The sequence below is a fragment of the Nyctereutes procyonoides genome, unplaced genomic scaffold (genome assembly GCF_905146905.1).
Source record: "Nyctereutes procyonoides isolate TBG_1078 unplaced genomic scaffold, NYPRO_anot_genome, whole genome shotgun sequence".
In the NCBI taxonomy this organism is placed as follows: Eukaryota; Metazoa; Chordata; class Mammalia; order Carnivora; family Canidae; genus Nyctereutes; species Nyctereutes procyonoides.
This window is the reverse complement of record NW_026575142.1, coordinates 5,198,774-5,211,751: the sequence shown is the minus strand read 5'-3', so window position 1 is coordinate 5,211,751 and position 12,978 is coordinate 5,198,774. Positions and strand designations below refer to the sequence as shown.

The 12,978-nt window shown below is 34.9% G+C and overlaps 1 protein-coding gene across 1 annotated transcript in view; it reads right to left on the bottom strand.

Moving 5' to 3' along the window:
* NCKAP1 (NCK associated protein 1) overlaps window positions 1–12,978 on the bottom strand; it is a 106,471-nt gene that overhangs the window by 16,802 nt on the left and 76,691 nt on the right. Inside the window, exons 23-24 of the mRNA XM_055308549.1 lie at window positions 12,811–12,908; window positions 651–744 (exon numbers count right to left, since the gene is read on the bottom strand). Coding sequence (XP_055164524.1) covers window positions 651–744; window positions 12,811–12,908 — 192 coding nt within the window. The remainder of the gene's footprint in view (window positions 1–650; window positions 745–12,810; window positions 12,909–12,978) is intronic.

Sequence of the window (12,978 nt, the reverse complement as noted above, 5' to 3'; positions counted from 1 at the left end):
GAAAAGGAACAGATTACTGATTCACTTCACATAGCCGGTGAATCTCCAAAACACACTAAGTGAAAAAGGGCAAATACAAGAGTATATGCTGTGTGATTCCATTTAGGTGAAGTTCTAAAATAGGTAAGTTTAATCCACAGTCATAGAAATCAGATCACTTTTCGTCTGGGTTTGGAGGATGGCCAGAAACTGGCTATGAAGGGACGTGAGGGAACTTCTGAGGCAATGCAGGTGCTCTATGTCTTGACTGTGATGATGGTTACACAGATATATGCATCTGTCAATATTCATCAAGCGTTCACTTACATGCATAATTTCATCGTATGCAAACTAAACCACCATAAAGTTGATTTTTAGAAAGTTATAGACTCAAAAGTTAATTCTCCTTTAGTCTAAATTAATATAGACTTACTTGGATTAAATGACTTTATAAACTAGTAATATTCATCAAGTATTTCATACATGGTACCAAGAGTATAGTAAAATAAATGTGAAATACGTAAGCCATAGACTTAAAATACTGTTTCACTGCAAATATTTTCTGCTCTCTTCATAAGCTAAGGAGTACTTATATTTACGTTTTAGCAAAAGCTAAATACTGAGTGTCAAGGTCTTCTTAATGCTTATAGAAAGTTTCAAGAGTTACCCACATGATAATCTTTTAAAGAGTGCAGCCATCTGGTCTGGTTTGTCAAAGCTGGTCCTCATTTGTGTTAGCACATCAACATTCTCCACCACAAGTTTCTAAAAACAAGAAAAGAAAGAAAGAAAGAAAAAAAAATAAAGATCCTAGGTTAGGCATAGACCACCTTGTGTTAATAAGAGCATGCTTGGAAATCATAATCCAGTAAAGTAGGAAATACAATTCATGAAATCCGGATATTCTATGCTATATACTTTTGTCGGTGGTTTAATTAAAGAATCTTAAAATTACTTACATAGGATTAATGTTTTTCTTCAGTTTGCAAATTCAAGAAGGGAGGATGGTTCAGGAAAAAGCAATAAAAATATGCAGTAGGATAAAGGATTACCTAATGCTTAAACACAGAACAGCATCAATAATAAAAAACAGACACTGAAGTGGATATAGAGAGCAATAAATTCCAACCAAAATAAGAAGAACTTGCTAAAGTTAAAGCTAGCCAAAGATAGCCTACAGTTCATCACTGGATGCATACAATCAGAGGGAGAATAACTTTTGGGGTATATACCACTTCATGGGGATTATAATAGAGCAAGGTTTCCCACACAAATTATAAAATGAAAGTGTTAACTATCTACCTTCTCTTTCAGAGACCACTGAGAAAAAGAAGAGAAGAAGAGATAAAAATAAGGGAGAGGAAGAGTAAAGGATAGTTACTCAAAGAAAAGTATAACTCATTAAAGAATGTTTTTCTTAAAAGGTACTTTGGAAAAGTAATTTAGTTTAAAAATTAAAATTAAAACAAATACAATGAATTTGATTCTGGCAGAGATAATGCCTATATATGTATGTGGAGAGCCTCGATGTAGTATTTAAATATCCAGGGAGGAAGCTTAGGTATATTTCAAAATACATACAAATCCAAGCTTCATCCTTAGATATTTCAATTTAGCAAACCTGGTTGCAAAGATTTAACAGCAAACATACTGTTAAAGTGCCATAAGGGTTTTGTTACAAGCCAAAGGATGATGGTAACTGACTTAAGGGTGCATGAAAACCTATTCAGAAAATTTATAAAAATCATTTTCCTATACTAGTATGAATTTTGTTTAGGTTACTTGATATTACAGGTATACCTTCAGAGATATTGCAGATTTGGTTCCAGACCACTGTATTAAAGCAAATACTGCAGTAAAGCAAGTCAAAGGAATTTTTTGGTTTCCCAGTACATAAAAAAAGTTATGTTGACACTACACCATAGTCCATGAAGTGTGTAACAGCATTATGTCTAAAACCAATGTACATACCTTAATTAGAAAATACTTCATTGCTAAACATGCTAACCATCATTTGCGCTTTCAGCAAATCATAAATCACTGATCACTAGAACAAATATAATGAAAAAGCACAAAATACTGGAAGAATTACCAAAATGTGCCAAAGACATGAGCAAATACTGCTGGAGAAATGGTGCCGGTATACTTGTTCGACACAGGGTTGGCCACAAACCTGTAACTTGTAAAACTACAGTATATGTAAAGTGCAAGGAAACAAGGTGTTCCTGTATTCACATTATTTGTCTTCATGCTCCCAAAGAGATACACATTTCCAGTCATATCTGTTTGCTAAACTCAACTTCTACAGTCTCTGATTATAGTATCTGCTCCTCCTGGGGCCAATTCAGTATCTGTTCCATGCTAAACCCAGATTCAGTCAATACACACTCAAATATATGCTCAACCCTGACAGTGGTCCTGCACCTTGAACATGATACCACATGTATCACTGAATCAGACACCAATGAATTTTAAATGCACCATTATCTTATATAGCATTAAGGGAAAAAAAGTTGTTTTTCTTTTTACCAATTAAATTGATACAGTGTTTCCAATCAAGTGACTTTAAGATACCTATAATTTCAGAAACATAAATATATATTAACTATGTTTTAGAATCTATAAATTGTAGTGTATATTTAATGGCAAAGCTACTGTAATCACCTTTTAGCTCTGTACCAGACCAATTTACAAACAATCCCATTTACCTGATCTACACAAAAGAGGTGTTATTCCAGTTTTACAACTGAGGAAACTAAATGAAGGCTTAGAGAAATGAGGTAACTAGTCCAAAGTTATAGAGATATTAAAACAGTGAGTTTTGGAATTTGAATTCAGATATTTCTGATTTAAAAATCCATGCTCTTAATCCCTAAAGAAATGGTTCCCAATTTTTGGTGTATGAACAATCTGGAGGACTTATTAATTAGAACACATATTGCTGGGTTCTGGTCCCACAGATTTTGATTTAGCAAGTCTGAGGCAGAACCAAAAGTTGTGCATTGTTAAGTTCTGAGGTAAGGCTGCTGCCACTGATCTGAGGATCATACTTTACAAATAATTACCCTAAAGTATTTGTTTGTACATTATTCCTTTAAAAAAAAAGTTAATGATGTCTCCACTTAAAAAATAGTTTACATATTAAAAAAAATTTTTTTTCCTCCCTCAACTGCATCCTGAAACAGAGCTCTCTAAATATTTTAGGCCATTGATTAGTATCACTGGCAAATGGACCATAAGCTGGAAGTAATACTAATGAATACAAATCAAGTGACATATATCAATAGTACTAAAAATAAATTTGGTTTTCAGTTAATAAGAAAGTGTTAAATTCTTGGCATAACTCATATTTAAATTTCCTACTTCATTTGAAAAAAAAAAAGTCTTCTATGAAGAACTAGAAGAACTGATCTGTAAAATGCCAAAAAACGATTCTTTTGGCAGGATTAGAAGGAGACATTGACTCAATGGGCACACCACCAAATGAAACACCTCAAGAATTTTAGCAGGAAAGAAGACTGGCTGTTTTCTTCTCCAAAGAGCAATGAACACATTTTACCATGAATATGCATGCACAGTGTTGACTATGTCTGACACATGATTTAGTCACAACCATTAAATATAAAGAAGTTCTCCTTTTTTCTGGCACACACACAAACTTACTCTTTGAAACAATGAAGGTCATCTTTAAGATAAAAGAAAATATGTGACCACATATTTAGTTGATGTCAAGTTAGATTAAACATGAAAAATAAAAACAGAAAAATAAAAGCTAAGAAGTTATAGAAATTATCTTAAAAGTATTATAATTCCCTCCATAACATTTTATATACCAATTTCATCATTTATTTATTTTTAGAAATCTCTATACCCAATGTGGGGCTCAGACTCACAACTCTGAGATCAAGAGCTGCATGCTCTTCCAAATAAACCAACCAGATGTCCCTTTATATACTAATTTCAAAAAGATAAAAATGCGGGGCATCTGGCTGGCTCAGTCAGTATAGTATGAGGCTCAAGCTCAGTGTTTGAGTTCAAACCCCATATATGGTATGGAACCTACTTAAAAAAAAGAAGAAGAAAATGCTATTAGAGGCATCCTCATGTTCTAATGTGAAGAGTGTGAGTTACAATCTCATCAGAGGGATAGTTGGCAATATTAGAAAATATTTAGACATCCCTATCTTTTGATCCATTTTCAGAAATTATTCCTATGCTCAAATTAAGTTTACAAACTACGCGGAAGTGCTGGTTAAATGTCGAGTGTTTTACACACATGTCTAAAACTCTTCTTCCAGAAATTCACTAAAGTGAAAGGAAAAAATAAAAAAGAATAAATCTACAATAAATAAGAAAACATTACAGGAAACAAGATCAAATGAGAGAAGTCAACAAACTTCTAGAAGATGGAAACTGGACCAAAGAATAAGTAGAGGGGAGAAATGTGACCCAGCAAATTCCTGCAGGGGAGATATAGTACAGAAGGCAAGCTGAAACATGCCTTTAGGACCCAAGTAGGGTGTAGAAGTTGTAGGCAGTGGCACAGAAAGACTGGAAGATGAAAACAAGACAGTTATTACATGTCTAAATGGGAGGTTGTCACACACCTCTCACCATCTTAAGTGATGCCATTTACGACAACTCTAAAATCAGGAGCAAAAGTTGACAGGAGGAAGAGAAGGGGCAGAAAATGACCTGAGACAGCCAGACAGATGTATGAAAACTCCTACCTCCACATTCCAATGATCTCCAACAGACTTCTACTCTCTAGGTGGAGGTTACTGTTTTTGAAAAAGGACTGTAGGAATCATTTGAAACCTATGATGAAGATACCTTCCTCCAAAGAGTATTTGTTAGCTTTTGTCAAGCACTTTGAGGCATTACTAATCGAGGACCACTAATCCAAGTTTCAGACTACAGGTTCCTTGGTCAAAAAAAGCAACACCATAAGGGCTGCAGATCCTGGGCAGGGGCAAATCATTTCCAGTTCATGATTACCCTGCAGATACAACCCTTTGGGGGTATATGTGTAAAGAAGGTTGAGAGGAATTTAAGCAGATTTTCCACTCTCCACTTTAACAGGCTTTTTTACTACAGAATCCACCAGTACACAAGGCCACAAAACCTACGTATTACTCTTACAAATATTGCTTCTAGATAAGCAAATGTCCTCAGGTCAAGGGTAGCTTCCAGTGCTAGCCTCATGTCTCTGAGTTCCCACATTCTCCTAATTTTGGCCTATACCTTTTTAGCTTCTTTAAAAGAAGAATCTTTCTTTATATCTCTCTCCAACTTTTTAAGTTGTCTTTAGGAGAAAAGATGGTCTAAATAACCTAGCCTATCAATACTTGAAGCAAATATCTGTATGCTATTTTGTTTCTGTATTTTCATAAATTAGGTCCTTCTAAGGAAAGTAACTGTATACATTTAAAAATGTAAAACAAGTAGAATCATCACTGAGAGACTGAGTATTTTCAAAGATTTATCTCAATGGTACAGAATAGTATACAACACATTGAACTTGTCTATGCGATACACCAATGTATTATGATAAGATTTCTTATGTTATAAAATACAAGAATATACATGGAAGTATGCCTCAGCATACAGAGGCTAAGAAAACAAAGTCATAAACAACATCTTCTCCAGTTCTTAATAATATACAAGTAGTTGAATCCAGATAAAACTGGATTACATCTTGGGGTTGTTAAAAAAGGATCTGTAAGAAAATGGCTGTAAAGCACTGTGCAATTCCAGAAAATTAAATCATTAGGACTAGCTTTGTTTTGAAGAAACTTAAATGGTAAAGGCACAATGCTAGAAATGTAAAGCTTTCATATTTATGGCTTCCTACATGAAGGAGCCTTTTGAAAATATTTAAATCAGGATTTACTACTTCAGAAGTAAAAAGGTAAAAACAGGAAGTCCCTAAATACCAAAATATAATCAGGGTTTTTAAAAAGTATTCCTGTAACTACAACTTCTTGTCATTAATAAAATATGCAAGTTTCTATGAAGATAAAATGAAAACTCAAGTAAGAAAAATCACATGGATTTCCCAAATGCTAAAATCTATGAAAAACTACATGCCAACAAATTGAACAACCTGGAAGAAATGAATAAACTCTTAGAAACCTATAAACTACCAAAACTGAAACAGGAATAGGAAACTTGAACATACTGATAACCTGCAAAGAAACTGAATCAGTAATAAAAAATCTCCCAACAAATGAAAAGTCAAGGACCAAACGGCTTCACAGGTGAATTCTACCAAATATTTAAAGAAGAGTTAATAGCTATTCTTCTCAAACTATTCCAAAAAACAGACAAGGAAGGAAAACTTCCGAACTCATTCTACAAGGCCAGCATTACCATGATAACAAAACCAGATAAAGACTCCACAAAAAAAAAAAAAAAAAAAAAAAAAGAGAACTACATGTAGGCCAAAATCTTTGATGAACACAGATGAAAAAATTCTCAACAAAATACCAGCCAAGAGAATCCAACAACACTTTACAAAAAATCAATCACTACAATCAGGTGGGATTTATGCCCAATATGCAAAGGTGAATCAATATTTGCAAATCAATCCATGTAATACATCACATCAATAAGAAAAAGGATAAAAATTATGTGATCATTTCAACAGATACAGAAAAGTATTTGACAAAGTATAACATTCATTCATGATAAAAGCCCTCAACAAAGTAGGAACATACCTCAACATAAAAAGGTCATACATGGAAAGACCACAGTGAACATGACACTCAGTGAGGAAAAACTGAGAGCTTTTCCCATTAAAGTCAGGTACAAGATAAGGATGCCCAATCTCCCACTTTTTTCAACATAGTACTAGAAATCCTAGCCACAGCAATCAGACAACAAAAAGGAAGAAAAGGCATCCAAATTGGTTAGAAAGAAGTAAAACTCTATTTGCAGATGATATGATACTATACATAGAAAACCCAAAGACTCCATCAAAACACTACTAGAACTGATAAGAGAATTCAGTAAGGTCACAGCATACAAAATCAATGTAGAGAAATCCACTGCATTTCTATACACTAATCATGAAGCAGCAGAAAGAGAAGAAAACAATCCCACTTACAACTGCAACAAAAAATAGTAAGATACCTAGGAATAAACCTAACCAAAGAGGAGAAAGATCTATATTCTGAAAATTACAAAACACTGATAAAAGAAATTGAAGATGGGGTGCCTGAGTGGCTCAGTCAGTTAAGCATTCAACTCTTGGTCATGATCTCAGGGTCCTGGGATGGAGCCCCATGTTGGGACTCCATGCTGAGGGGGGAGTCTGCTTGTCCTTCTCCCTCTGCCTTTGCCCCTTCCCCAGCTCACATGTGCACGTGTGTCTGAGCACACACTATCTTTCTCATAAATAAAATCTTTAAAAAAATGTAAATACATGTCATGTTCATGAATTGAAGGAATATTGTTAAAATGTCTATATCACACAAAGCAATCTACACACATTTGATGTAATCTCTATCAAAATACCAAAAGCATTTTTCATAGAACTAGAATAAACAATCCTAGAGAATTTATATGGAACCACAAAAGATCCCAAATTGCCAAAGCAATCATGAAAAAGAAAAGCAAAGCTGGAGGCATCACGATTCCAGACTTCAAGTTATACTACAGAGCTGTGGTCATCAAAACAGTACGGTACTGGCACAAAAAAAGACACACAGATCAATGGAACAGAACGGAAAACCCAGAAATGAACCCACAACCATATGGTCAATTAATCTTTGGCAAAGCAGGAAAGACAGTCCCTTCAACAAAAGGTGTTGGAAAAACTGGACAGCAACATGCAAAAGAATGTTGCAACCTATGTACACTATATACAAAAATAAATTCAAAATGAATTAAAGACCTAAGTATGAAACATGAAACAATTAAAATCCTAGAGGAGAACATACGCAGTCACCTCTTTAACACTGGCTGTAGCAACTTCTTTCTAGCTACGTCTCCTGAGTCAAGAGAAACAAAAGCAAACATAAACCATTGGGACTACATCAAAATAAAAAGCTTCTATAGAGTAAAACTAAAAGGCAACCTACCAAATGGGAGAAGGAATTTGCAAATGACATATCTAATAAAGTAATATCTAAAATACATAAAGAACTTACACAAACCAACACCCCTCAAAATAATCCAATTAAAAATGGGAAGAACAGACATTTCTCCAAAAAATACATACAGCCAACAGACACATGAAAAGATGCTCATCATCACTTATCATCAGAATGCAAATCAAAACCACAATGCAATCTCACTGTACACCTGTTGGGATGACTAAAACCAAAAACACAAGAAACAACAGGTGTTAGCAAGGATGTAGAGAAAGGAGAACCCTCTGGCACTGTTGTTGGGAATGCAAACTGGTGCAGGCAGCCACTCTAGAATATGGAAGTTCCTTAAGAAAACTAAAAACAGAACTACTCTATGATACAGTAATCACACTACTAGATATTTACCCAACAAATACAAAAATACTAATTCAAAGGGTTACATGCAGACCAATATTTTAGCAGCATTTTCTACAATAGCCAAATCATGGAAACAGCCCAAATATCCATCAACTGATGAATGGATAAAGAAGATGTAGTCTGTGTGTACACACACTGGAATATCACAGCCATAAAAAAGAACAAAATCTTGCCATTTGCAATGATGTGGATGGAGCTATAGAGTATTAGTCTAAGTGAAATAAGTCAGAGAAAGACAAATACCTATGATTTCACTCATATGTGGAATTCAAGAAACAAAACAGATGAACATGGGGAAAAGGAGAGAGAGGCAAACCAAGAAACAGACTCCTAACTATAGAGAACACACTAGGGGTTACCAGAAGGGAGAGGAGGAAGGATGGGTTAAATAGGTGATGGGGATTAAGGAGTGCTTTGGTTGTGGAGAGCACCAAATATTGTATGGAAGTGCTGAATCACTAAATTGTACACTTGAAATTAATATTACACTCCATGTTCACCAACTAGAACTTAAAAACTTAAAAATAGGGCAGCCCCGGTGGCTCAGTGGTTTGGCGCCACCTTTGGCCCAGGGGTGGATCCTGGAGATGGGGAATGGAGTCTCACGTCGGGCTCCCTGCATGGAGTCTGCTTCTCCCTATGCCTGTGTGTGTCTCTGCCTCTCTCTGTCTCTCATGAGTAAATAAAAAAAAAATCTTTAAAAATAAAAAATACATTAAAAAAAACTTAAAAATATTATGGTATAGCTACCAAAAGTGTCAACATAATCTTTACCTGTACTAGTAAACATAGTATCCAGAATAGGTAAGTGCATCTTCACTAATCGGATCTCTAAAGTTTATTCTCAGTTCAAAGCACTATTCTCTAAGGATGAGACAAACAATTTCAACAGAATTTGTATAGGGGAGACTAAGCATCAGTATATTTCACATGCGGAAGACAAAGGCAATACACTACAAAAGTTTTTAAAATATATGAAGGGTAATTTTGTCAAAGGCAATCTTTACCTCTTGATGTTAGAATAAAAACCAATCAAAAATCGCTACTTAGATACTGACTCAACAGAGATACGTAGTTAACTAAAAAGATTGCCTCATTTTCAAAAATACCAGATCATCCTCCTGGAAAAATGTAGTATATTTTCCTGCATCATGTAAGCGTGGGTAGATGACTGCTTAGATCCCTTTCATTTCTAAGAACACTCTAGCACAGTACTAGGATAAGCTCTAAGTCTAGATTGACTAGACAGGTTCAAGTTTTAGTTGTACCACTTATAATAAGCATGTGAACCCAGACAAGGTACTTAATATTTCTTGGTTTTATTTTCCTAGTTTGTATATTAGGAACAATACCAGTTTTATGTAAGGAGCTTAGAAAAGTCCTGGAACAAAGTAAAAAGTCAAAATAGCTATCTATTTTTATTTCTACATCCAACAAATATTTAGTGTATACCTTCTATGTGTGGATACTAATTTAGTACCAAAGTTTTAAGAGAGTTTATAACTGAGACTTTATTCTAGTGACAGGGACATAAGCAAATACTTGACATGAGAGTCACAAGTAAGATACACAGGAAGCTTAATAAAGAGAATAAAAAGTGATGCTTGCTATTTTACAAAGTGTGGTGAAGAAAGGATATTCTGATAAGGCAACATTTGAAAAATACATGATGAATATTACGAGAAAGTAAGCTAAGACAATACCTCAGTGAAGAGTATTTTGAAATAAGAACAAGTAAGCCAACCACGCTGGGTGAGTTAAGGTGAGAAAAGTGAAAGGCCAGCTCTATATTCCAGGCCGCCTTCAGTACTGTTAAGGACATCATGCCTTTGAACTCTCATGGATATGGATACAGAGATCTAAATAGGCTAATTTCTTCTACTACATGACAATATTCAATCTATCACATTAAATGGCAAACAAGCACTAAAAATACTTAAGAATTCTAAAAGTACCTATTATTCAGTTTGAAATAAAAAATAGCTGGTACAAGTAAAATTCTTTTCTAGAATTCAAGAACAAGAATATCTTGTCCTAATTTTTCTCTCCTACTGAAAAGAACACAAGAAAGTATGTTAAGATGAGAAAATTGTTACCTAAGAATAACAGGATGGAAAAGAGATCATGTATTTAGAGGTGAATGAGTCTAATAAAGAGAAATTAGACTGCCTGTAAAAAACAAAATTGTCATTCAAAGGTTTATGTCTTCAAAACTCTATCAAGTATACAGCTTATGTATTTAAAACCCATATTACAAAGTATCTAAAAGTTAACTTTTATACAAAAATTGCAAAACACTCTTTTGAAAAAGAACAGTAAGAGGATAATGGACATGATGAATACCAAGTAAGATTTATTTAACGTTTATTGTGGGCCAAGTCTCAGAACCCAAGTATTTGATATGTATTATCTCATATATTTCTCTCAAAGTAAAAGTTTAGGAATTTAAACTTTGCCCAATGTCAAAGCTCTTAAGTGAGAGGACTGAAATTCAAGATAATTTCAGTCTCAAAGGCTTGAGTTCTTGGGGCACCTGAGTGGCTTAGTCAGTTGCATGTCCAACTCTTGGTTTCCACTCAGGTGATGATCCCAAGGTCATGAGACGGAGCCCTGCATCAGGCTCCATGCTCAGCGTGGAGTCTGCTTGAGATTTTCTCCCTCCATTCCTCTCCCCACTCATGTACTCTCTCTCTAAAATAAAATAAATAAAATCTTAAAAAAAAAAAAAAGTGTGAGCTCTTAAACACTGGGTAATATCACCTCTCCTTTTAGTCACAGACTCTTCTTGCCATCTATTTTATTCATTCAGTAAAATATTTCTCACCTTGCCGGAACTGACTTATCCCATATATTTGCTCAATTTTCAGTAAATAAGATTATCATATTTAGACCTCTCTAAGTGCTACACTTAAAATGCAAGCTACTTAACAGTGCTATATACTATATTGTTAAGAAATTAAAAATGCAAGACACAAGTAACCACCAAAAAAATTTCACAAAGGGCTTATCTTTCTACAATTTAAGATTTTATTTTCTCTACACCCAATGTGGGGCTCAAGCTTACAATCTCAAACTCAAGAGTCTCACACTCCAGCAACTGAGCCAACTAGTTGCCCCTAAAAGAGCACATTTAAAAATATGCCTCTCCTATTTTGTTTGTAAGTTGAAAAGTTTTAGTGGCTCAAATTCAAATTCTTTCAAACACTTGACAGCTATAAACAAACTCATTCAAAGTAAATCACCTTGACACTGGGATATTTCTAAAAGGCTTTTTTAAAAGTCATTTAAAATGCTGTTCCTTCAGCTCTTTTACATCTTTAATAAAATGCTAAGCATTCTCAGGGCACCTGGGTGGCTCGGGGGTTGAGTGTCTGCCTTCAGCTCAGATGGTGACCCCGGGGTCCTGGGATCGAGTCCTGCATTAGGCTCCCCTTGAGGAGCCTGCTTCTCTCTCTGCCTGGGTCTCTGCCTCTCTCTTTGTCTCTCTCATGAATAAATAAACAAAGCCGTTTAAAAAAAAATTCTAAGTAAGCATCCTAAAGACATTTTTTTAATCCAGCATAAAGGGTATAAGATAATTTAAAAGATTACTTAGAAAAGTGAGCCTATGGGGGCCTGACTGGTTCAGTTGATAGATCACGTGACTCTTGATCTCAGGATCATGAGTCTGAGTCCCACAGTGGGCAGAGAAATTAAGATTACTTAGGGAAAAAAAACCAAAAACAAAAACCAGTGAACCTAATAATGTTTGTAATATAATCTATGGAAAGCAATACATTCAAACTACAAATTTAAATAAATGACTTTGGTTGGAATTTTGAATAGTCATTCAAACAGAAACACCATGGTACAACAGAATAAAGATGCTACCAAAGGTCAAGAAATCTGAGTTTAGCAAGTCATTTCACCTCTCTAGGTTCTCAGTTTTTTCTTCTGTAAAAGAGAGAGTACTAAATGAAAATGATATTGAAAGGCCATGCTAGGGGAACCTGGGCGGCTCAGTAGCTGAGCGTCTGCCTTTGGCTCTGATTGTGGTCCCAGGATTGAGTCCTGCATCAGGCTCCCTACATAGAGCCTGCATCTCCCTCTGCCTGTGTCTCTGCCTCTCTCTCTGGGTCTCTCATGAATAAATAAATAAAATCTTAAAAAAAAAAAAAAAAAAAAAGGCCATGCTAGCTCTATAATTTCATTTATATATGAGAACTTTCATGTTGGGTTAAAGTAATTAACATTCTAGGCTTGCTGTTCATATTCTTAAAATGTTTTGCAGGAAACAGTTTTAATATTTCAAAGCAAAAACCGATAAAGACTATATTACCTTAAGTTCAGCAACTTGTGATGAAATGTGCCACATAAGGCTCTCACTTAGGAACTTCATACCGTATGGGCCTAGGAGCTCTGATAACGATCTCATTTCTGAAAGGAAATGTAATTAATTTTATACTTTGACAGAGCAAACACTTTCAGAAAACAAATGTTAACACAC